Source organism: Bufo gargarizans, chromosome 3, assembly GCF_014858855.1.
Source record: "Bufo gargarizans isolate SCDJY-AF-19 chromosome 3, ASM1485885v1, whole genome shotgun sequence".
In the NCBI taxonomy this organism is placed as follows: Eukaryota; Metazoa; Chordata; class Amphibia; order Anura; family Bufonidae; genus Bufo; species Bufo gargarizans.
Genome location: NC_058082.1, coordinates 263,164,857 through 263,190,215, shown reverse-complemented (window position 1 = coordinate 263,190,215; position 25,359 = coordinate 263,164,857). Strand labels below are relative to the sequence as shown.

General features: G+C 43.3%; 1 protein-coding gene across 1 annotated transcript in view; it reads left to right on the top strand.

Moving 5' to 3' along the window:
- The first annotated feature begins 802 nt into the window (after window positions 1-802).
- Window positions 803-25,359, top strand: part of CASTOR2 (cytosolic arginine sensor for mTORC1 subunit 2) — a 164,096-nt gene continuing 139,539 nt past the window's right edge. The window contains exon 1 of the mRNA XM_044284693.1: window positions 803-1,173. Within this exon, the coding sequence (XP_044140628.1) occupies window positions 1,061-1,173 (113 nt within the window). The 5' untranslated portion in view covers window positions 803-1,060. The remainder of the gene's footprint in view (window positions 1,174-25,359) is intronic.

Genomic DNA, 25,359 nt, shown 5'->3' with positions numbered 1-25,359 from the left:
TATTTGTGTAGGAGCTGCCAACAGATCATGTTATTCTCTTTCATTTTATCTGCAGTAGGTGCTTGAGAAGGACAACCTTCCTCAGATATAGGACTAATGAGGAAACCATGCCATTGTTGCAGGGCCTCGTAGCTAGCTTTATGGCTGTGGCCTACTTTCCGGCTGCATTCAGGAAATGTATTAAAACTGGTACAAAGCTAAAGTGGAGTATTTGCTCATGGCAACCAATCAGGTTGCTGCTTACATTTTTCAGTGGGCGTCTGAAAAATAAGAGGAGCAATCTGATTGGTTGCTCTTGGTAACCACACCATCTTTCTCTGGTGTAAAGTGTTCAGAGATGTCCACCCCTGAAGTAGGGCAATAGTATGGAAAATATACAGTTACTGTCAGGACTAGAACTTCCCTCATCCCCCTATTATACAGTATGTGCCCTTCTGTGGAGCTCCTCACCCAGAAGGAGCATTTTTCTAAACTTCTGCCAGTAATATCATGGAAGAACATACCCTCACCCCAGCATGACATAGCAGATACCGGGAAACAATAGACTATGTTGTCCAATACAAAGCACATAAGCTAGACTAGACCTTAGGTTTAGTCTCAATTACACCACACGACGGTGGCGGGTAAATATCCTCCTAATAAGCCCGCTAGCATTCCCTTGCGTCGCACTGTAGACGACATAAAGCCACAAACAACAGCACAGCGCCTTTCTCCTCAGCAGCCCCGTGGACTACACTTCCCGGCAGCACTCGGGGCCGGCGCACATGCGCAGTGAGGAGCGGCTTTGAGTGGCAAGTTGTTTGTTACAGTGTAGCACCAGCTGCTTTTTGCACTCTGGAGCCGCCGCTGTGCGAGTCTTCCTGAACTCATTCAGCTTCTCAGCTTCCCCTCTCCCCGTGATCCCCCTCTGTCTCCCCGTTCACTGCCCCTTCCTTCACTTTCCCCACCAGCAGCCCTGGGGGGCATAAAAACCCCTCCAAAACGATAAAGATCTGCCATCCACACAAAAGGCAACAACACTATTCCCTCTAGATGTTCTACAAATGAGAAGAAGAAAAAGATGGAACTGCATATCCTAGAGCACAGGCTAAAAGTAGCCAGCATAGCCAAGGAGAACATCCAGTTGTTTACCTATGGATTAATCAAACTTGCCTTTTTGTCCTCCAAAACCAGGTAAGTGGCAGCCTGGGCACTGCAAGGGGGGGCATGGGGGGCACAAGAATTGGGTCACTTCTCACTGGTTGATTCCCTAGCTGTGGATGCACAAAGCCCTGAGAAAAACAACTTCAGGTCCTTGAATTGGGCGATTGTGACTGTCATTGGGATGCATGGGGGGGGGGGGGGGGGTCATTGAATGAATGGAACAGGTGTTGTTGTTTTTAGGCAGAAAATGGAAATCTAAAATAAGATGTGTGTGGATCTCTGTATATGATGTAGACGCAGGGATCCTATTGGCTGGGTGCTCTGTTTATTTCTATATACCCCTACGGTGCGGGGCTGGAATCTGGATAAACAGCCATCCGTGGCCCCCCTTTTTCTCTCCAGATGTATGCCTGTGTACGCTTACCCCCGGGGTGAGTGCTAGCCTTGCTTTTTAGATGTTTTAGGTTGCAGTGAATTTAGTTTTTTAGGCCTGATTGTCCATCTCCTGCACCTTTTCCAGGAGCCCATGGGACTAGATTTTTTTCGGATTACACTTGTGCCCATTGTTCTGCCATGGCATGGCAACTTAGAAAAACACATAGCTAAAGTTTGCCTATAGGATCAATGGTCCTGTTGGAAACAATGGCTTGGGTTTTGATAGGGGGGAGTGGCAGCCTAGGGAGCGCTTGCAGAAATGTGCACAGATATTATTTGAAGCTTTTGTCTCCCCAGTGGTTGAGCTCTGCCATTGTTTGCAAAGTAATTTATTCCAGACCCTTGTTTACTTACTTTGCCTCTGCTCTGGGGGGGCCGAAACTGTGTGAACTGAGGTGTACCAGACCGCCTGCAGTTCTCCGAATCCCTCCAAGGCCAGGCGGTCCCCCTGTGGGGAGTGAAGGGGTTATTTCAATTATTTGGTAATAGCTGCTGAAGCTTTTTTCACATTTCTCTGCCCCCCCATCCATTAAATGCTGTAATGATAGTTCCATAGGTTGTTTATGACCAGCAGCAAATAGGTGGGCATAAAAGCCAGCGCCAGAGACTCGACGGGCGGATGAAATATTTTCCTGTTCCTTTTGTTTTAATCCTGCCATTCACTTTGGCCAGTTGTTGCATGTTTGATGAAATGGATGTTTACAAGGAGTAGGGGAAAAAAGTCCATGTTACTTCAGTACTTACCACAAAGAGAAGCTTGAGACTGAGGCCTGGCTTTTTCCATGGATGCAGTGCTATACGCCGTGGGTGTTTGGGAGTTGGGTGAACCCCTTCTTTTTTTAGCATACTGGGTCTTAGTTTTGCAGATGTACGAAATGTGTGGAGCGGCGAGTATCAATGAATGGCCTCGTTTTCTACCCCAGATCTGAATATTAGACAGGGATGATGGACTGTCCATGATAATGTTGGGCACCTAATCTGATAGCAAACAGATGTTGTCCGAGGGTGGTCAGTGAGGACTGGAGTACACTCCTATGTAATTGTCTGGAGTGGGTCATTGTTGTCTTTGTTACTTGCTTGATTTTCATGTGGCCTTGTTTTTTCCTTTGCTGTTTACATGCCTGTTCGTATACTTAACTGTATCAATGTGGTATCTAATGCTTATACAATAACTGCTTAAATTGGTCAATGGTGCACGAATATGAGGAGTCTTGGGCTACTTTCACACTGGCGTTTTGGTTTCCGTTTGTGAGATCCGTTCAGGGCTCTCACACGTGGTCCAAAACGGATCAGTTTTGCCCTTAATGCATTCTGAATGGAAAAGGATCCGCTCAGAATGCCTCAGTTTGGCTCAGTTACGCCTCCGTTCCGCTTTGGAGGCAGACACCAAAACGCTGCTTGCTGCTGAAAAAACTGAGCCAAACGGATCCGTGCTGAGTTCCTGACACACAATGTAAGTCAATGGGGACGGATCCGTTTTCAGTGACACAATATGGCACAATAGAAAACGGATCCGTCCCCCATTGACTTTCAATGGTGTTCAAGACGGATCAGTTTTGGCCATGTTAAAGATAATACAAACGGATCCGTTCTGAACGGATGCAGATGGTTGTATTATCTGAACGGATGCGTTTGTGCAGATCCATAACGGATCCGCACCAAACGCGAGTGAGAAAGTAGCCTTAGCCACCCACTCCTAGGAAACCATTCACACAAAAAGTGCAAAACAGTCCATACAACAGGTTTGAAGCCATATGTATAAAACGGCCTGTGGCCTAGCATCACTGGCAGTTCTTACCTACTGATGAATGTGTCTCTGTATGTCAAAAAGTAGGGTTTGAGGCAGAGTTGTAGAAATGACCTAGGAGATGGCACCAGCCTTAGGCCCCTTGCACACGGGCGTCACAAATTTTGTCCGGATGCGTTGCGGGAAACCCTTGCGCGTGCGCAATTTCAGTCAGTTTTGTCTGCAATTGCGTTGTTCAGTTTTTTCCGCACGAGTGCAAAGCGTTTTAATACGTTTTGCACGCGTGTGATAAATAACTAAATGTGGTACCCAGACCCGAACCCGGACTTCTTCACTGAAGTTCGGGTTTGGGTTCGGTGTTCTGTAGATTTTATTTTCCATTATAACATGGTTATAATGGAGAATAATAGCATTCTTTAATAGAGAAGTGAAATTGTCCCTTGAGGGTTAAAAAAATAATAAAAATAATTACTCACCTCATCCACTTGGTCGCGCAGCCGGGATCCTCTTCTTCTTTCTTCTTCTTCGTGCAGGACCTGCTCTGACGTCATCGCGCTCACCACGTGGTGTGCGTGGTGACGTCAGCGCAGGTCCTGCTGAATGAAGATAATAGGATCTTCTATCTTCATTCAGCAGGACCTGCGCTGACATCACCACGCTCACCATGCGGTGAGCGCGATTACGTCATCAAAGATCCTTTTGCAGGTCCTGCAAGAAGAAGAAAGACGACAATAATGGCTGCTCGATTAAGTCAGTAATTTTTGTATTTTTTTAACCCTCAAGGCACATTTTACTTAGCATTCTCTATTTAAAGAATGCTATTATTCTCCATTATAACCAAGTGAATGGACCTCATCCCTATTTATTATCATCTCCTTAGCAACCATCCGTGAACATAACATTGCATCCGCACTTGCTTGCGATTTTCACGCAGCCCCATTCACTTCTATGGGACCTGCGTTGCGTGAAAAACGCTGAATATCGAACATTCTGTGATTTTTTCACGCAACGCACAAGTGATGGGTGAAAAACATTGCTCATGTACACAGCCCTATTGAAATGAATGGATCAGGATTCAGTGCGGGTGCAATGCGTTCACGTCACACATTGCACCCAACTCGCCCATTTGAAAGAAGCCTTAGTGAAACGCAAGTATGGAAAAAAAAAAAAAGTGTATACAGTGATTCCACGTATAGGCCCTGATTTATCAGGAGGGGAGAAGATGAAGTTTGTCTTCGCGTTCGTCTGTTTGCGTAATGGTGACGGTCTGTGTGCCAAATTTTTGAAAGTGGCACACAGGGCTTGTTAAATTTATTACAGTCCAACCCTTATATTCTGAGTAGACTAGGGCTACACAACGATCTATGACAGGGGTTATGCCCAAATATCCCAGTGTAGCGCGTCAACCATAATAATGAATGGGGTGGCATCATGGCTTGTAAGTTTGCCGTGACCACAACCCCAGAATTGCGGAAATCCAACAGGGTTGGATTTTTTGTGATTATGGGGTTGCGGTAAACCTGTGAGTCATGCCACAACCCTATTCATTTCTATGGCCGCCCTGTTATACTTTGATACTCGGGCTCACGACCAATATCGGCGTGTAGCCCTAGCCTTATTTTCACCTGTCACAGCCATGGCAGGGCAGTAGTGGAGTGAAGGCGAGAAATTTTTTGGGGACTTATCCTGTCATAAATAGGCCCAAAAACCTGACATAGGTTTTATAAAAATGATGTAGCAGGGTCTTAAAAAACAAACAAAAAAAAACATATAGGTAAATGTGTCTTACACAAAAAAGTCGCGATTTACTCCCCGCTCCCCCCCCCCCCCCCCCAAAAAAAAAAGACAGACCGAGCTGAATAAATCAGGGCATGTTTTTGTTTGTTTGCTTTTTTTTTGGGGGGGGGGGGGGAGTCTAAAAAAATAGCATAAAATTAATGTGTGTTGTTACAGTGGCGTTTTTTCAGTCATGCTTTTTCTCAACATTTTTTCATATAGAGGGGAAAAAAAAGGCCATTACAAATTATAGGGCTTTTTAGAATTTCCTATTGGCTAGCTTGTAACATTTGGCAGCTGCGTCATTTCCTCCAAAACAAATGCTGGCACCTACTTATGCAACTACTCTTAAGGCTCATGCACACGACAGTTATCTGTTTTGCGGTTCGCAGATTGTGGATCCGCAAAACACTGATACCGGCTGTGTGTGTTCCACATTTTTCGGAATGGAACGTCTGGCCCCTAATAGAACAGTTCTATCCTTGCCCGCAATGTGGACAATAATTGGACATGTTCTATTTTTTTGCCTAACTGCCATGCAGACATACAGACATGGAATGCACACAGAGTAGTTTCCGTTTTTCTGTGGCCTCGTTGAAGTGAATGGTTCCTCATACGGGCCACAAAAACAGTGGACACGGAAAAAAATACACTTGTGTGTATGAGCACTGAGCGCTCTGTGTACAAGCAGGAACTAGGTCTTACTAGATTTTTGAGATTGAAGCTATGTCGATGGTCAGTAGCTGGTGGCATACTGGGCATATGAAAGTATGGAGTACCAATAGGAAAAAAGAACTACACGTATATTGTGCAATACTTATGTCTTGCATCCAAAAGCCACACCCATCACACACGCACCACGCCCCTTTTGTAAGGCACAATTCAGAAGGGTCTAGTCATAAGCAGCTTGACAGATATGGCGACTCGCCTACTGTACCTACAGTCAGGGGTGTAACTACCATAGCGGCAGACCATGCGACTGCTATGGGGTCCAGGGCAAGAGGGGGGGGACCAGTCTTTAGATGGTCAGGACTCTACCCTCTAAAGGAACAACTTTTAGCAAACGAGGCAGTGGAATAAATGGCCCAAGGGTCATTGAAAAGAGTTTAGGCAGAAACCCTTCTGTCCTGTTTGGGGGGCCCGGTTTGATCCTTGCTATGGGGCCCTCTATGTACACCACTGCCTACAGCATAAATTCCCCCAGCATAGGAAATGTTTATTTTTTATTTCAAAAAAATATTTTATGTATTTTTATTTTATTTTAAGAATTCTATTTTTCAATACCAATTCTATATTTTGGTAATTTGTATCTACTCGTAGACCTCCTATTGCCATTGACAGGCTTCCAGTAAGCTTCGCTAGAGGCTCATACCTTTCTGTCTGCAGACTATCAGATACCCACACATAATAAATGCAGTTCACTAAAGTTCTGGCCTCCTTCCACCACTCTCCATAACAACATTACATCATCATTTATTCATTGGTATGTTTACATGTATATATAACTGCAGAGAATGCAATGTATTCAGCCAGTCAACACACCTATTATATTTTAGAATACGCTTTTTGTGTGATGTATATAATTTCAAAAAGGAATTCGCTGTTTTGCGTAAAGTGTAAAATAATAATATTTTCATAGGAGGTATTTTCTAGGGTTTGAGACCAGAATGAGTCTTTAAAAGGGTTGTCTCATCATGGACAATGGGGGCATTTGTCCCATAGGTGCGGGTCCCACCTCTGGTACCCTCACCTATATTAAGAACGGAGCCCGCAAGTGAAGGAGGGCGCACCGCGCATGCGCAGCCGTCCTCCATTCATTTTCTATTGGGCCGGTGAAAATAGCCGAGCACTGGCTCGGCTATTTCCATCGGCCCCATAGAAAAGAATGGGAGCAGGGGCAGTCATTCACCTCTATGGGGAGCCGGCTTGGTGGTGGCCGGACTGGAGTCCTCCAGCTACCACCATGGGGGGCTCGGTTTTCGATATAGGTGCGGGTCCCTGTGGTGGGACCTGCACTTATAAGACAATAGGGGCATATCCTAGTGATATTGTCCATGATGAGACAACCCCTTTAAGATTTTTTTTTCTTCATACCAATGAAGTTGGTAACTGAATTATATATGCCGTTTGCAGGCATATTTAGTTTATTCTGTGCATGTTACCGAAAACTACATTTTTATTCAATTCAGTAGTAACATTTTATAAACTATTCACATGTTAACTGTGATGCTGCCAGAGAAATTTTTTAGATTATATTATTTATTAATATTACTATTATTATTTTTTATTATTAGCAAATATTATAAATTCGATAGGCACTATCGGAACAAGCGTTTATTTAACATTAAAATTAATACACAGTAAAAAAAACACAATACATAAGTAATCCATAGTCAATAATCAATAAAATATAATACATTATTATTAATTATTTAGTAAAATACAGGTTTATTCACCTTTTTTTTTTTTTTTTTTTACATACGATTCAGTCTTTTCTTGGCATTCCCAAATAATGACTTATAAAGCTGCCTTGTGGATTCTGTTTGTAAGGAGACCACAACACTGTGCTGGATCCGTCACACAATGGACCTCTTTGACTTTAATCCGGTCCATCGGGTTCCATCACGGCGTCCACTGTTTTGCCAATAAATCTAGCGCTTCTCATTGCCCGGTTTTGTTTCTGACAAGTATGACAGAATCTGCGACAGAGGCACCTAACGGAGCGTTGAATGCAGATGTAATCTCAACCTGCTATGGATCGGACTGTTGGATTTCAGCAAGGCCAATCCTTTCGTTCTTGGGGCAAATCCACTTCCAACATAGGAGTCTGGAAGTGGATTTCTCCTCTCCCCCCTGCTTAGACCAGGTATCTCTTCGGTATGGCCAGTCTAACGCCTTTCTCTGGTTATACTTGATGTATCCCTATAGAGTGTATTTGAGACGTACATAAACTTCTATATCTTGTACATGCAACCTATATGGGCACATGAATGTAAGTAGATATTGATGCCCATTACAGCCTCAGGATTATTGCTCAGAGATCAGATTTAGGGTACATGCACACGATCGTGCTGTTTTGTGGGGTCCGCAAACTGCGGATCGGCAAAAAAGGAAGCTGCCGGTGTGCCTTTTGCAATTTGCGGAACGGGCGGCCCATTGTAGGCATGCCTATTCTTGTCCGCAAACGGACAAGAATAGGACATGCTATATTTTTTTTGCAGGGCCACGGAACGGTGCAACGGAACGGTGCAACGGAAGCGGACAGCACACAGAGTGATGTCCACATCTTTTTTGGCCCCATTGAAGTAAATGGGTCTGCATCCGAGCTGCAAAAATGGCGGCTCAGATGCGGACCAAAACAAAGGTCGTGTGCATTAGGCCTTAATCTGCTTGCATATTAAAATTCACCACTGTTTAGAGGGATAGCCTATAGCTCTTCACCCCAATACAAAGTCTGTAACAGTGCCCCCATTTATCGTGTGCTGTAGTCCTGGGATCTCCCTATGTGGCAGAGAGGTCTTTGTGTCATAAAATCTCCATAATTTTTTTTTTCCATGAGAATCCGGCCATAAGTTTTTAAACAGTGATAATAATTGCGCAGTAGTTAAAGCGATGTTGTGCCAACAATGGGCATCGCAGTGTGCATGCCCCGGCCCGGCGAGGCAGTGCGCAGGCACGTGATCTCGGCCGGACCGAAGGATGACGCAAGGGAATAGGAGGGCAGGCAGAGGCTGGGGCGGGGAAACGATGGAAAAAAGGCAGGGCAGCCTGGGCTCTAACACAGGGAACGCCGCTTCTGGGCACTTGCTAGTGCTTATTTGCATATGAAACAAAGTTCGTTTTTCCAGCTTCTGCAAGTGTAAAGAAAATAATAAAAGTACCATAACATTCATGTATAGGTGTGCTGTAGGGCAATGTAAGGACTGTATATGGTCATATGGAGGTGACAGACTCCCTTTAAGGTATGCTACAATTTTTTTGTTTTGCCTTTAGGATTCAGTAATAATATACTATATTATCATTGTATACTAAACACCTTTACTTTGAGAAAATGGCAACAATAAAAGTAGAGGCATTTACGGAGAGTAATAATGTTAATCCTGTCCTTTTCTCACTCGGCTGTGACATTTGTCAAAGACGTTACACAAGTTTATAAGGAATTTTTTTAAAAATAATTTAAGAAATTATGTAAAAAGATCTTACAAAAAGTAATTCAGAAAAATGTCTTGACATTTTATGTAAACATCTCTCCTATGTTAAAAATAGATCTATTATAATGGGGAGACTAGATGGACCATGCAGGATTTTTCTGCCATCATTCTTCTAGATTTCTGTGTCGTTGTAATTATTTTGTACTCTAGAAAGTATTAGGGTAGTTGCACTAAGACCTCTTTCACACGACTGTATTTTTGGTCCGTGTCCGATCTGTATTTATTTTTATTTTTTTGCAGATCGCACACTAACCCATTCATTTCTATGAGTCCGGAAAAAAAAACAACACAGCGATATCATGTGCTTTCTGCATTCAATTATAGAACTTGTCCTATTGTCCATTTTGCTGCCAAGAATTGGCTTTTTTGCAGTCAGCCCTGTGAAAATTGCAGGAAGCACAACGACTTCCTCTGTATTTTGTGGATACGCATTTGCGGACTGCAAAATGGATGCATTTATGTCGGGGTCGATTTTGATTTAAATCACAATTTAAATCACTAGTCAGTAAGGCTTGATTTAAATCATAGTTGTCTTCATAAAGACTAATTCCTGCTGCTATAACTTAGAATATGCAAGTAGATGAAGATTTTTAGAATAACAACTTTTCATATTAGTTTGATTAGGTTGATTCTGCATTCATAGGTTTGTAAAAGTTAGGATTAAGGTATTTTTCTCAACTCTGTTCATGTTATAACATTTTTGCTGTGAAGAAGAGGCATGTGATCTCTGCTGAGTCAAATTCAGTTTTGAGAACTGCAAAAGTAAACCAAGCATCTGTGATAATATCTTGTAGGCAGAGAAACTGCCCAATAATCTTACAAAAACCTCTGGAAGAGCATGACATTGTGAATGGATTAATGGAATTTATTTACCCAAAAAAATTACACATAAAAACATAGACTGTGTCGGCCCATCTAGTCTGCCCAATATACTGAATACTATGAATAGCCCCTGGCCCTATCTTATATGAGGATGGCCTTATGCCTATCCCATGCATGCGTAAACTCCTCCACTGTATTTGCAGCTACCACTTCTGCAGGAATGCTATTCCATGCATCCACTACTCTCTCAGTAAAGTAATACTTCCTGATATTACTTTTAAACCTTTGCCCCTCTAATTCAAAACGATGTCCTCTTGTAGCAGTTTTTCTTCTTTTAAATATTCTCTCCTCTTTTACCTTGTTGATTCCCTTTATGTATTTAAAAGTTTCTATCATATCCCCTCTGTCTCGTCTGTCTTCCAAGCTATACATGTAAGGGCTCTTTCACATCTGCGTTATTGTCTTCCGGCATAGAGTTCCGTTTTCGGGGCTCTATGCCGGAAGAATACTGATCAGGATTATCCTAATGCATTCTGAATGGACAGTCCGTCCTTCAGGATGTCTTCCGTTCCGGAATGGAACGTTTTTTGGCCGCAGCAAATAGCGCAGCATGCTGCGTTTTTTGCTCCGGCCAAAAATCCGGAACACTTGCCGCAAGGCTGGATCCGGAATGAATGCCCATTGAAAGGCATTAATCTGGATCCGGCCTTAAGCTAAACGTCGTTTCGGCGCATTGCCGGATGCGACGTTTAGCTTTTTCTCAATGGTTACCATGGCTGCCGGGACGCTAAAGTCCTGGCAGCCATGGTAAAGTGTAGTGGGGAGCGGGGAGCAGCATACTTACCATCCGTGCGGCTCCCGGGGCGCTCCAGAGTGACGTCAGGGCGCCCCAGGCGCATGGATGACGTGATCGCATGGATCACATGATCCATGCGCATGGGGCGCTCTGACGTCACTCTGGAGCGCCCCGGGAGCCGCGCGGACTGTAAGTATGCCGCTCCCCCGCTCCCCACTAGTACTATGGCAACCAGGACTTTAATAGCGTCCTGGCTGCCATAGTAACACTGAAAGCATTTTGAAGACGGATCCGTCTTCAAATGCTTTCAGTACACTTGCGTTTTTCCGGATCCGGCGTGTAATTCCGGCAAGTGGAGTACACGCCGGATCCGGACAACGCAAGTGTGAAAGAGGCCTTAGGGTCCTTTAACCTTTTCTGGTAAGTTTATCCTGCAATCCATGTACCAGTTTAGTAGCTCTTCTCTGAACTCTCTCCAAAGTATCAATATCCTTCTGGAGATATGGTCTCCAGTACTGAGCACAATACTCCAAATGAGGTCTCACTAGTGCTCTGTAGAGCGGCATGAGCACCTCCCTCTTTCTACTGGTAATGCCTCTCCCTATACACCCAAGCATTCTGCTAGCATTTCCTGCTGCTCTATGACATTGCCTACCTTTAAGGCCCCTTTCACACGGGCGAGTATTCCGCGCGGATGCGATGCGCGAGTTGAACGCATTGCACCCGCACTGAATACCGACCCATTCATTTCTATGGGGCTGTTCACATGAGCAGTGATTTTCACGCATCACTTATGCGTTGCGTGAAAATTCGCAGCATGCTCTATATTGTGCGATTTTCACGTAACGCAGGCCCCATAGAAATGAATGGGGTTGCATGAAAATCGCAAGCATCCGCAAGCAGGTGCGGATGCGGTGCAATTTTCACGCACGGTTGCTAGGAGACTATCAGGATGGAGACCCGATCATTATTATTTTCCCTTATAACATGGTTATTAGGGAAAATAATAGCATTCTGAATACAGAATGCATAGTAAACTAGCGCTGGAGGGGTTAAAAAATAAATAAAATAATTGAACTCCCCTTAGTCCACTTGATCGCGGCCCGGCATCTCCTTCTGTCTCCTTTTATTGAATAGGACCTGTGGTGAGCATTAATTACAGGACCTTTTGATGACGTCACTTCGGTCATCACATGATATGTCACATAATCTTTTACCATGGTGACGTACCATGTGATGACCAGAGTGACATCATCAAAGGTCACCACAGGTCCTATTCAACAAAGGAGACAGAAGGAGATGCCGGGCCGCGATCAAGTGGACTAAGGTGAGTTAAAAAAATTTTAATTTTTTTTTAACCCCTCCAGCGCTAGTTTACTATGCATTCTGTATTCAGAATGCTATTATTTTCCCTTATAACTATGTTTTAAGGGGAAATAATACAATCTACAGAATACCGATCCCAAGCCCGAACTTCTGTGAAGAAGTTCGGGTTTGGGTACCAAACATTGCGCGATTTTTTTCACGCAAGTGCAAAACGCATTACAATGTTTTGCTCAGAAAAATCGCGGGTGTTCCCGTAACGCACCCGCACATTTTCCCACAACGCCCATGTGAAAGAGGCCTAAGGGCTCTTTCACACTTGCGTTGTCCGGATCCGTCATGTACTCCATTTGCCGGAATTACACGCCGGATCCGGAAAAACGCAAGTGAACTGAAAGCATTTGAAGATGGATCAGTCTTCAAGATGCGTTCAGTGTTACTATGGCAGCCAGGACGCTATTAAAGTCCTGGTTGCCATAGTAGTAGTGGGGAGCGGGGGAGCAGTATACTTACCGTCCGTGCGGCTCCCGGGGCGCTCCGGAGTGATGTCAGAGCGCCCCATGCGCATGGATGACGTGTCCATGCAATCACGTCATCCATGCACGTGGGGCGCCCTGACGTCACTCTGGAGCGCCCCGGGAGCCGCACGGACGGTAAGTATACTGCTCCCCCGCTCCCCACTACACTTTACCATGGCAAACAGGACTTTAGCGTCCTGGCAGCCATGGTAACCATTCAGAAAAAGCTAAACGGATTTTTGGCCGGAGCAAAAAGCGCAGCATGCTGCAGCATTTTCTCCGGCCCAAAAACTTTCCGGCCCGGAACTGAAGACATCCTGAACGGATTTCACTCCATTCAGAATGCATGGCGATAATCCTGATCAGGATTCTTCTGGCATAGAGCCCCGACGACGGAACTCTATGCCGGAACAGAAGAACGCAGGTGTGAAAGAGCCCTAAGTCTTCTGCAATAATGACCCCTAAATCCCTTTCCTCAGATACTGAGGTTAGGACTGTATCACTGATTTTATTTTCTGCTCTTGGGTTTTTACGCCCCAGGTGCATTATCTTGCACTTATCAACTTTAAATTTTAGTTGCCAGATTTTTGACCATTCCTCTAGTTTTCCTAAATCCTTTTCCATTTGGTGTATTCCTCCAGGAACATCAACCCTGTTACAAATCTTTGTGTCATCAGCAAAGACACACCTTACCATCGAGGCCTTCTGCAATTTCGCTGATAAAGATATTAAACAATATGGGTCCCAGAACAGATCCCTGAGGTACCCCACTGGTAACAAGACCATGGTCTGAATATACTCCATTGACTACAACCCTCTGTCCCTCAGCCACTGCCTAAATCCATTCAACAATATGGGAGTCCACGTACAGCCTTATTCTACATAATTTTTTATTTTTTATTTTTTTTGAATCATTGATTTTTGTCTACCCTGATTCATGTGCAGGAGGCCTAAGGGAGGTAGTCTGCCTATACAAACCTAGTAATATTAAAAATAAAAACGTCCCCTCCTTGTTTCCTTGGCAAGCCTCTTCATTTAGGTTCTAATCCCAAGTAGGCACACTTTACCCGACTGAATGTGGAAATGATTTCTTCTAATCTGCGTTTGATCCCTCACACATGCACGGCACTCTTGCAGGCAGCATTGGTAATCTGAGGGTGCTTGACTTAAGCACTTCTTCAGGAATGCTTATATAATCAAAATAGCTCTTTTGCATTTTTGTACTATTTTAGATGTATATTTCTTGCTTAAAGAATCATTTCATTTCTTTTTTTTTTTTTAGGACATATAATGCTGACTTGGGTGCAATAAGATATTCTTGCAGTGTCATTTGTTACGTCCATATATTTTGAATCCTTTTTTTATGAGCAGTTGTGTCCTATATCCTAAGTCTGACCACCAGTCCATGTCAATCTCCCTTGTGTGGCGGACTTCCTGCAGACTATTGGATTACAGCAACATCAAGTCCCTCCCTGCAGCTCTCGGGCACACCCTCTCTTATCAAACCCCACCTTTTTTGTCTAGAACGTCTCTAGAAATGAACGGGAGTTAAGAAGTATATGTAAATTCCATTTGCTTCTATGGAAGTTACAAAAACAGTGTAGCACAACATAGTAATCCCCATTCTAGAGATATGTGGATATGACAAATATCTAAAATGGGAATACCCCTTTAAGCATTCTCCCTGGAAGAGAATATCATGGAGTCAAGCCAGCCAGTATTCTTTATCCCCAGGGGCCCCACCTTCTTGATGTCGCTGCAGGGACCCCATAATCAATTACCCTGTAGCATCTTGCTGCTGCCTGGCGCTGTGTGAGCAGATAATAATGTATCTGTACAGTGGGCCCACAGAATGAATTTTACTGGTGGACCCTAGGCACCTCAGTTCGACATCGGGTGTAGCCTCAAATACCTCTAATTTCTCACAGTACTAAACTTCAGATGATCCTCTTTACTATGAAGATTCTGTTCCTCATTTGCACTTGGGAAAACCAGATCCTCTATTTGATAGCCCTCTCGTTGTTTTTTAACGGTTCCTGAATGTTATTTTTACATTTCTGAAACTTGTAACCAAATGACTTGGGAGGAAATGGATGATCCATACGTCTGTTCCTAAATATACATCTCTATTGCATACTGTTCCGAAATATGTTTCACATTGGCTTTAAAAAAATATGAAGACTTCTCGAGGTTATAGAACATGGTCCGAAGTAAGGAAAAAAATAAGAAATGGTGAAACCAAAAAGGCGTGGACAGTACAAAATGAAAGTGTCACTGAGCCTTCAAATAACCTTCAAAGGTTTTGATCGGTGGGGGTCTGAATGCTGAAACTCCCACCGATCACTAGAGTGAGGAGAGTGAAGCATTGTCATAGGGCATTGTTCCTCTTCACTACATGAGACTGAATCTGAGATGTGCCCATAGGCTTTCTATTGAGCCCATCTCCTGCAAAGGAGAGAGAGATATGTGAGCACTTTTCTCGTTCTGGTGATTGGCGGGGGTATCAGCCCTCAGACCCCCACCAATCAAGACCTTTGATACCGTATGTCACTGTTATATATCAGAAGTTATTTGACGTTGACAGGACAACAGTTGCACCTAAAAAGACAGGTTTGTTTTTATATTACTCAAATAATTCTAGTCTTGGAAAGAGGATGTTGGAATACTCTTCTTTGGGAAATGACGGTGTATATGTAGCCTTATTCTTGAAATATAAAAATAGGGTCTCTACAGAGTCCAGGAGTCAAAAATAAATTGACCATGTGGAGGTGCTGTATTAGTACAAGGAAATGTGTCACCACATTTTTTTTTCTGCCATTTTAAAACCAGAGTCTTCTTCTAATCATTATTTATTTTTTCATTCATTATTATTTATTTTTATTTTTATATTTCGTGACCATGATTATATGGGCCGACATCTTGCCTGAGCTGTTTATTAACAGCAGTAAGAAAATTACTTTACGGCAGCTCTATGGGCCATAGACACAATGGACAGGAGGAGACCTCATTGGCTTCTATGGGAGAGTTTTCTAGACATGCTCCGTGACCTGTGAGGAAATGCGTCACCAAAATTTTTACCTGCCAGTTAAAATCAGTTAGCACCACATCTCCTTTTTTCTGATGTTTTTATTTTCTGATTGTAGATTTTTAATTTTATTTTTTTATTTCCTGAACATAATTATGGGGTCAGCCGTCTTGTGTAACAGCATTTAGAATTATACTGTATGGCAGCCCCATGGGCCATAGACACAATGGACAGGAGGGACCTCATTGACTTCTATGGGAGAGTTTTCTAGGCATGCTCTGTGACCTGTGCAGAGGTCACTGTACAAGGGAAGAATAGATAAGCTTTGCCCATCACTTATTGTGAATGGTGGATCCTGTCTTATCTATATGTAGGTGATATCATTACAGGAAGGGTTGGAATGACAAGTAACTGCAGTAAAGGGATCCATACAGACAAAGAAGTGGCTCCAATTATTACACTTAGGCTACTTTCACATTCACGTTTTGTACAGATCCGTTCAGATAATACGACCATCTGCATCCGTTCAGAACGGATCCGTTTGTATTATCTGTAACATAGCCAAGACGGATCCGTCTTGAACACCATTGAAAGTCTATGGAGGACGGTCCCTTTTTCTATTGTTCCAGATTGTCAGTGAAAACTGATCCGTCCCCATTGACTTACATTGTGTGTCAGAACGGGACAGTTTTTTCAGACGGACACCAAAACACTGCAGGCAGCGTTTTGGAGTCCGCCTCCAGAGCGGAATGGAGACTGATCGGAGGCAAATTGATGCATTCTGAGCGGATCCTTTTCCATTCAGAATGCATTAGGGCAGAACTGATCCGTTTTGGACCGCGTGTGAGATCCCCGAACGGATCTCACAAACGGAAAGCCAAAATGCGAGTGTGAAAGTAGACTTGGTGACCAGTGTGACAACTGCAGGATTTTATGTTTTTTGTTATTGACTGGAAAATTGTAAAAATAATATCATCAAAAATTCTTTAAAAATATGTTAAACATAAAAACGTGATGTAAACAATAGGTCATTTTCTAATAACACATTCCCTTTAAGTTACTAGTAGTTCATCATCATGATCATCACAAACCTAACCAGCTCTCTAGTGTGAGGACCCTATAGAAGACCTACATAGTGATACAGATTGACACAGCTAGCGCGATCTGCACCTGTGTCATATCATCACCTTCCTGAATTGACCAGCAAGGTTTTAGGGTTCTTTGTTTGGTTTGCATCAATAATGAAGGGCAAAAAATTCCTTGTACGGGTCATTTCACACTAGCGGCAGGGGACTCCGGCAGGCTGTTCCTGTCGGATCCGTCCTGCCGCTAGTTCACGTGTGCCCCCAGGACTGCCAGCTCCGTCCCCATTGACTATAATGGGGGCGGAGTTCCGGCGGCAGTACGTCAGCGCACGCCGAGAGGCAGCCGGACTAAAACTAGCCTAACATTGTTGAGTTGATCAGAATGCGTACAAGAATACATTGTGTAAAAAGAAAGGCATAAACAGTAATCACCATCAATCACAGTAATAGCACGGACATGCTTGTCTGTAGGCAAAATAACATATTTTTCTATAATTCGTTAGTATTGTATCTTCAAACATAATAATGTGTTGAGTAAACCTTGTGACAGATTATACGGAGCAGGATATTTAAAGGAATATTGCTCCTGTAGTCCTTTTATGAAAAGGTTTCCGGGCTTGAAGGGTTAACGCAGCCTGCTGGTAAGGTCAGCACATTGTGAAGTTGGTTTAAGCTGCTGGTTACCAGGCAAGAGAAGATGACAATGACTTTGCTTTGCATGCTGTGTATACAGAGCGCCAGGGAATACGAGGAGGTGTCTGCATACACTTTATTTGTTGTGACATTCTGATAATCCTAAAGATAACCAAGGGCAAAGAAACCAGGGCATGAAAGGTGAGAAATGCCGTTATCCTACTGCTATGATATGGTGGCCAACATAGGGGGCAGGCAAAGTTTGGTTTGGCTTTCTTTTTTTTTTTTTTTTCTTTTTTTTTTTTTTTTTGTTCGTTTTATTTATTGACTTAAGAGAAAATCTCTTTGGCAAAACATATCTGGAACTCTGTTTTCATGAATTCAGTTTTATGTTTTTCAACATAGCCATATACGGACACTCTAAAGTGTCAAAACTTGTAGATTACTTTTTTACATACTGGTGTTTGAAGCTCCAGATATTTTGGGCCAGAGCGGTATGACGTGGGAGCTATTAATCAATGCCAAGGGAGTTGAGCAGGGTGTAGTGAGGAGACCCTGAGCGCTTGCCATATTCCGGACCACCCAGTGAGCACTTGCCAGCTCATTGGCATATGTCATCAACCATTGCTGTCTCTGCTATTAAAGGGCATCTATCAGCAGATTTGTACCTAGGACACTGGCCGACCTGTTACACATGCACTTGGCAGATGAAGGCATCTGTGTTGGTCCCGTGTTCATATGTGCCGGCATTGCTTAGAAAAATGAGGTTTTAATGTATGCAAATTAGCCTTTAGGAGCAACTAGGGCGTTGCTGTTACACCTAGAGGCTCAGCTCTCTCTGCAACTGATGCGCCACCTGCACTATGATTTACAGGGCCACACGATGTAATCCTCATCATGCCTTGCCAAGCAAAGTGGAGAGAGTGTGGCAGTTGCAGAGAGAGCTGAGCCTCTAGGTGTAATGACAACACCGCCGTTGCTCTTAGAGGCTCATTTACATACATTAAAACATTATTTTTCTCAGCAATGCAGGTCACATATGAACATGGGACCAACACAGATGCCTTCAGCTGCCAAGTGCAGATGTAACAGGTCAGCCAGTTTCATAGGTACAAATCTGCTGACAGATGGTCTTTAAACATCTGTTGGTGGACACTGGAATTAAACATATGGTACCCCCCAAAAAAAAGGAATTGTCTAAGCCCCTATATGGAGGAACTGTCACTGTGCAATCTTCTGCTCTCTATTAGTAAATAACTAAGCAGAAGACTGTCCGCGATCGGCAGGAGCTCAGTAACGACAACTCTTCTCAGGTATCTGGGACTCTTTTTTTTTTTTCCAGGCCATGCTCGCAATGGTTATGGTGCTGGTTCTCAGCAGGTACTTTAATATAAGCTCATGACTGACAAAACACTGAAATCAATATGTCCGTCACTACTTTATACTGCACAAAGTTCATGACTGGTTCCCTTTAAAATGCCAGGCGCGAACAGACCAACATGGATGGCATTTGAATATAAAGGTAGAAATTTATAATAAACAATTAAGACAACAAATTCATTTCAACTGTTCTGTTGATTGACCATCAAAAATATATTCCACCCCCATGCCATCTTCATATCGTCAGAAGTTATACTTCTAAAATGACTTTTTTTTTACTCTGAGACAGCAAGTCTTAGCAAGTTTTAGCGCAAATTACTCCAGAATGCTAGTGCATTTTGATTAGTACCTCTACCACAGTGGGTATATGTTATTTCAATAGAGATGGCACCATTTAGTCTCTTAGAGCAAAAATGGATAATCCATCCCTTGTTGCCCCAAATCAAGGCATCAGAGAGAAGTTGTGCTGCCCAAAGACAATAAGATGTAAAACACTACAGAATAGTACATAAGCCACGTGTTATTTTTTTTTTTTCCAGCTACAATGCAAACGGAACGGTAGGTCATTCTGAGCATAGCAAATCACGCGTGCCCAAGTGTAAAGGACATTATACCAAATTGATGATCTATTTTAGTAGGCTGCACCTTGGATATCGTGAGATTTCGGAGACTGTGCCGTTTATATTTGCATCTTTTTTTTTTCTTTTTTTTTTTTTCTTCTTAGCGGATCAGGTGCGGACCCGTTCACCTCTTCTACGCATCCGTAAGTCTGTTCCACGCCCCCTGCAAAAAAGTAGAACATGTCCTATTCTTGTCTGTTTTGCCGACAAGGATAGGACATTTCTGGAGGAGAAAAAAAAAACATGACAGCAAGCACTTGGCAGGGATCTGTCTTTTGTGGATCTGTTATTAACCAAAATGGATCCAGTTGTGTGGAGGAGCCCGATAGGGGTGTCCCAATCTCCCTTCTTCACTTCTTGGCTGGGTGTGTTGGTAGTTACCTTCTCTTTCTCCTGCTAGATCTGTGGGCGGCAATGTCGCTGTTGATTAATAAGTCGGACAAGTGGCACCGTCATGACTTTGCCTCGCATGGCCCAAATGAAACTTGTAATAACCAAACACGACCCTATCTGGGAAGGGTTTACATAAATCGCCAAAACTAAAGCCTAACTAGGCTAATAACCTCACTTGTCCCAGATATTAAAACTTAGCTTTTACTATCTATATTTAAAAGTCCTAAAAAAGTAAATGTGAGCTAAAGAGAGGTTAAAACTAACTAATGCCCTGTCGGTTGTAAAGCTTGTGTGTCCAAACGGGGGTGCGCTCCCCAAGTCACACACTTGGATTTGTTTAGGCAAAACAGTGCAGCACCGTCCTATGTGTATCAACCACTGTTCACTCGGATAAGCGCTAGTATTGTGCTGCACTACTGGCTTAAGCTGACAAGGACATCCGAAACTAAAAACGCACTAAACACTGTCCCCCAACATGTTTCGCCAGCTAATCTGGCTTCATCAGATTCGTGAAATGTGCAGGTGCGCCCACTGCCTCTACATGGCGGTGGTGGCCATAATCCTATAATGGGAGTAGAGAAGGAAGGACAGCATGAATAGGGGGTACTTGATAAATGCCTTTTTTTACATTTTCTATCAACCGAGACTGATCTTACTGCAGGGCCAGTACTTACTTTAATTCTTTTGTGCAATGATACTTTAGTTTGTGGAAGGTCGGTCTTGGTGAGAAGGTAAGGACACAAGAGTCACTAGTCTGATATTGTTCTTCATGCATGAAGGGATATGAATGAATCTCTATATGGAGGTCAACTACAGTGCTCCAGGAATATGATTTTGTGTATTACTTGTCTACAAGGTCTTCATGTTATTGAAAGAATTCCCCAAACTTTGTAAAGACGATGAATTAAATCTTTGTAGAACTCCCATTTTCCATTTCTGAACAGATGTTGGTTAAGAAAACTCTCAAGCTGAGGAGGCCTTTAGTTCTAAATCCCTTCATAGAATCATCCCTTCTTAAAAGTGCTGGTTTGCAATGAAAATATGCATAAATAATTATGACGTGTTTACTGCATTATATATTAGCGTCATTTCTCCAGTTTGCCTGGCAGATGTAGTGGAGAGAAGGATCAGGCAGTTGGATGTCAACATGTGTAATCTTTTGATGTCGGGGAGATAAGCCACCACCAGAAGTATCTGCCAGTGGCTGTCCCCATTCTGAGCACATGCACGCCTAGCTGGGTGTTCAGCCGACCGCTTTCTAATCTCTATGGTCCGCATTATTTTATTTTTGGAATGAATAGGGTATTTTTCTTTGGGATTTCATTATTATAATGAAATTAATTATTCACCTGTCTTTATTTTTTATTTTGCTTGTATAGTCAGCTTTTAGTAAAATGTTCGTTCTCTGGGAACATTTCCTAGTATGAGAAGGATTGATTGCCACCACTTGCAGAGCTGCCTCACTACACTGCTCTACAGTAGATGGTAATGATGTCAGCCTGTCTATGATATGCCATCATGGCTGAGCAGCCTGCCGAGGAAAACTCACCAATATATAGTATATGCAAGTGCCAGAGCGTAGTGCGTAATGAGGCCTCATCCCCTAGTCAGCTCTGCAAGTGGAGGCAACCAGTCCTGCCCACGTTCTAGGTCATGTTGCGGCAATGTTACATCATTCCTAGAGAACCCCTTTAATTACACTTGTTAATTATGTCTGCAATTGAATAACTGTTCTACTTGCAACAGTTCTCAGCAGATTACTGATAAACCCCCACTACTAGAATTATGCTTTTTTTTTTTTTTGTTAGTTTGACATGCAGTAAGCCTACATTTTAATCTTTTCCTCATGATTCCTGTAAAGCTAGATTATTGCATTATGCGATGCCTCTTAATGCTTCACCTCCTACTAGAATGGATCTCTTATGAAATATTTACTCTGCAGAGAAAAAAATAATTTATTTGCTGCTTTCTTTTTTCTTTAGCGATTTTGTCTTTTTTTTTTCCATCATGCTAGAGTATGTCTTAACCTTTGTTTTATAGTTTATAAGGAGACACGGCCTCGTTAAGTAAAAGCCTCTTTCACAATGTGCGGGTGCGTTGCGGGAACACGAGCGATTTTTCCGCGCGAGTGCAAAACATTGTAATGCGTTTTGCACTCGCGTGAGAAAAATCGCGCATGTTTGGTACCCAAACCCGAACTTCTTCACAGAAGTTAGCTGTGTGGAGGAACAGGACCTGTGGTGACATCACTCCGGTCATCACATGATCCATCACATGAATTTTTACCATGGTGATGGATCATGTGATGACCGGAGTGATGTCACAACAGGTCCTGTTCCTCCACACAGCTAAGATGAAGACAGAAGGAGATGCCGGCTTCGCGATCAAGTGGACTAAGGTGAGTTAAATATATATATATATATATATATATATATATATATATATATATATATATATATATATATATATATATAATTTTTATTTATTTTTTAACCCCTCTAGCGCTATTGCTATTATTTTCCCTTATAACCATGTTATAAGGGAAAATAATAATGATCGGGTCTCCATCCCGATCGTCTCCTAGCAACCGTGCGTGAAAATCGCACCGCGGATGCTTGCGATTTTCACTCAACCCTATTCATTTCTATGGGGCCTGCGTTACGTACAAAAAACGCACAAAATAGAGCATGCTGTGATTTTCACGCAACGCAAAAGTGATGCTTGAAAATCACTGCTCATGTGAACAGCCCCATAGAAATGAATGGGTCGGGATTCAGTGCGGGTGCAATGCATTCAACTCGCGCATCGCATCCGCACGGAATACTCGTCCGTGTGAAAGGGGCCGAATCTGGCAAAACGCATGCCAACTGATGGCATTAAAAATAATTTTCAAAGCATCTCTTCTTAATGATCCGTGAAATCCGAATGCAACATGGATGGCATCAGTGTTTTTCACGGACCCATAGACTATAATGGGCGTGAGGGATCCGGGAACACGGACCAAGATAGGACATGCATCCGTGCTGAAAACACGGACCCACGGACCATGATAAAACACTGATGTGTGAATACACACATTCAAATCATTGGGGACGTGTGCTGTCCGCGGAGAACACATACGTGAAACACTGACGTGTGAATGAGGCTTAAGACTGATCATGATCAGTCTTAAAAATGCCTGATAAGTCAAAAAAATGCATTGGAATCCCGGATCCGTCTTTCCGGTCTCATACGGCAAAAAGGATCCTGAATTTACTTTTTTTTTTTTTCACCTTTTTTTCACATTGGCTGCGTTTTGGTCCGCAGACCGGAAGGACGGATCCGGCATTCCGGTAGTTTGAATTCCGGATCCGGAATTCAAATACATTCCTATGGAAAAAAAATGCCGGCATTCAGGCAAGTCTTCAGTTTTTTTTCACCGGAGATAAAACCGTAGCATGCTACGGTTTTCTCTTTTGCCTGATAAGTCAAAACGACTGAACTGAAGACATCCTGATGCATCCTGAACAGATTGCTCTCCATTCAGAATGCATGGGGATAAAACTGATCAGTTCTTTTCCGGTATAGAGCCCCTGTGACTGAACTCAGCGCCGGAAAAGAAAACCGCTAAGGGCTCTTTCACATCTGCGTTCTTTTCTTCCGGCATAGAGTTCCGTCGTCGGGGCTCTATGCCGGAAGAATACTGATCAGGATTATCCTAACGCATTCTGAATGGACAGTCCGTCCTTCAGGATGCATCAGGATGTCTTCCGTTCCGGAACGGAACGTTTTTTGGCCGCAGCAAATAGCGCAGCATGCTGCGCTTTTTGCTCCAGCCAAAAATCCGGAACACTTGCCGCAAGGCCGGATCCGAAATGAATGCCCATTGAAAGGCATTGATCCTGATCCGGCCTTAAGCTAAACGTCGTTTCGGCGCATTGCCGGATGCGACGTTTAGCTTTTTCTCAATGGTTACCATGGCTGCCGGGACGCTAAAGTCCCGGCAGCCATGGTAAAGTGCAGTGGGGAGCGGGGAGCAGCATACTTACCATCCGTGCGGCTCCCGGGGCGCTCCAGAGTGACGTCAGGGCGCCCCAAGCGCATGGATGACGTGATCGCATGGATCACATGATCCATGCGCATGGGGCGCTCTGACGTCATTCTGGAGCGCCCCGGGAGCCGCACGGACTGTAAGTATACCGCTCCCCACTACTACTATGGCAACCAGGACTTTAATAGCGTCCTGGGTGCCATAGTAACACTGAAAGCATTTTGAAGACGGATCAGTCTTCAAATGCTTTCAGTACACTTGCGTTTTTCCGGATCCGGCGTGTAATTCCGGAAAGTGGAGTACACGCCGGATCCGGACAACGCAAGTGTGAAAGAGGCCTAATGTGAAAGTACCCTTAGTGCCAGCCTTGTCTATAGGGGGGAGTCTGGTATAACATCTTAGTCCCCTTTACTTGAATGAGATTGAGAACAAATACCAGACTTCTTGTAATGCATGAATTCTAAAAGGTATCATAATCTGGTTGATCACACATCTATTGCTTTTAGCACATCATCTTTTTTATGCCGTAATCACTGGATCCGATGACATTTGGCTTTCTGCTTCTAAAGATAACGCAGGTTTCACAGTACAGGTTTATTCAGTGTCGATGCGAGTATGAAACGTATTGTGCCAGATGGCACCATTCAAACACTATTGATTGAGCTTAGCATTTTGCAGTGGAATTGTCTGGAATGTAAGAATGTTCCCTTTTCTTGCTGATTGTGGATTCACAGAAGCTAAAAAATAAGCAGCATATTGGTAGCTGACAAGGCATACCGACATTTCATAGGTGCGTCTTATGATATAAAAGCTATCCCTGATGCTCTTTGTCTTAGAATATATTGCTAGCCATAGCAAACCAGTAAAAGTATACCATATCACATTTAGGCTACTTTCACACTCGCGTTTTGTGCGGATCCATCTTGTATCTGCACAGATGGTTCTGCACGGATAATGCAAACGCTTGTATCCGTTAATAACGGATCCGTTTGCATTATTCATTCAAAAAAAAAGTCTAAGTCAAAACGGATCTGTCTTGACTTACATTGAAAGTCAATGGGGGACAGATCTGTTTTCAATTGCACCATATTGTGTCAGTGAAAAACGGATCCGTCCCCATTGACTTACATTGTAAAGATCCGTTTGGCTCCGCATAGTCAGACGGTCACCAAAACGCTGCAAACTGCGTTTTAGTGTCTAAAAAAACGCAACGGAGACCAAACGCAGCCAATGTGATGCATTCTGAACGGATCCTTATCCATTCAGAATGCATTGGGGCTGAACTGATCCGTTTTGGGCCGCTTGTGAGAGCCCTGAAACGGATCTCGCAAGCGGACCCAGAAACGCCAGTGGGAAAGTAGCCTTACCCCTCTCCTATTCTATATATTAAATCTTCAGTCCAATATGATACTGTACCAAGTA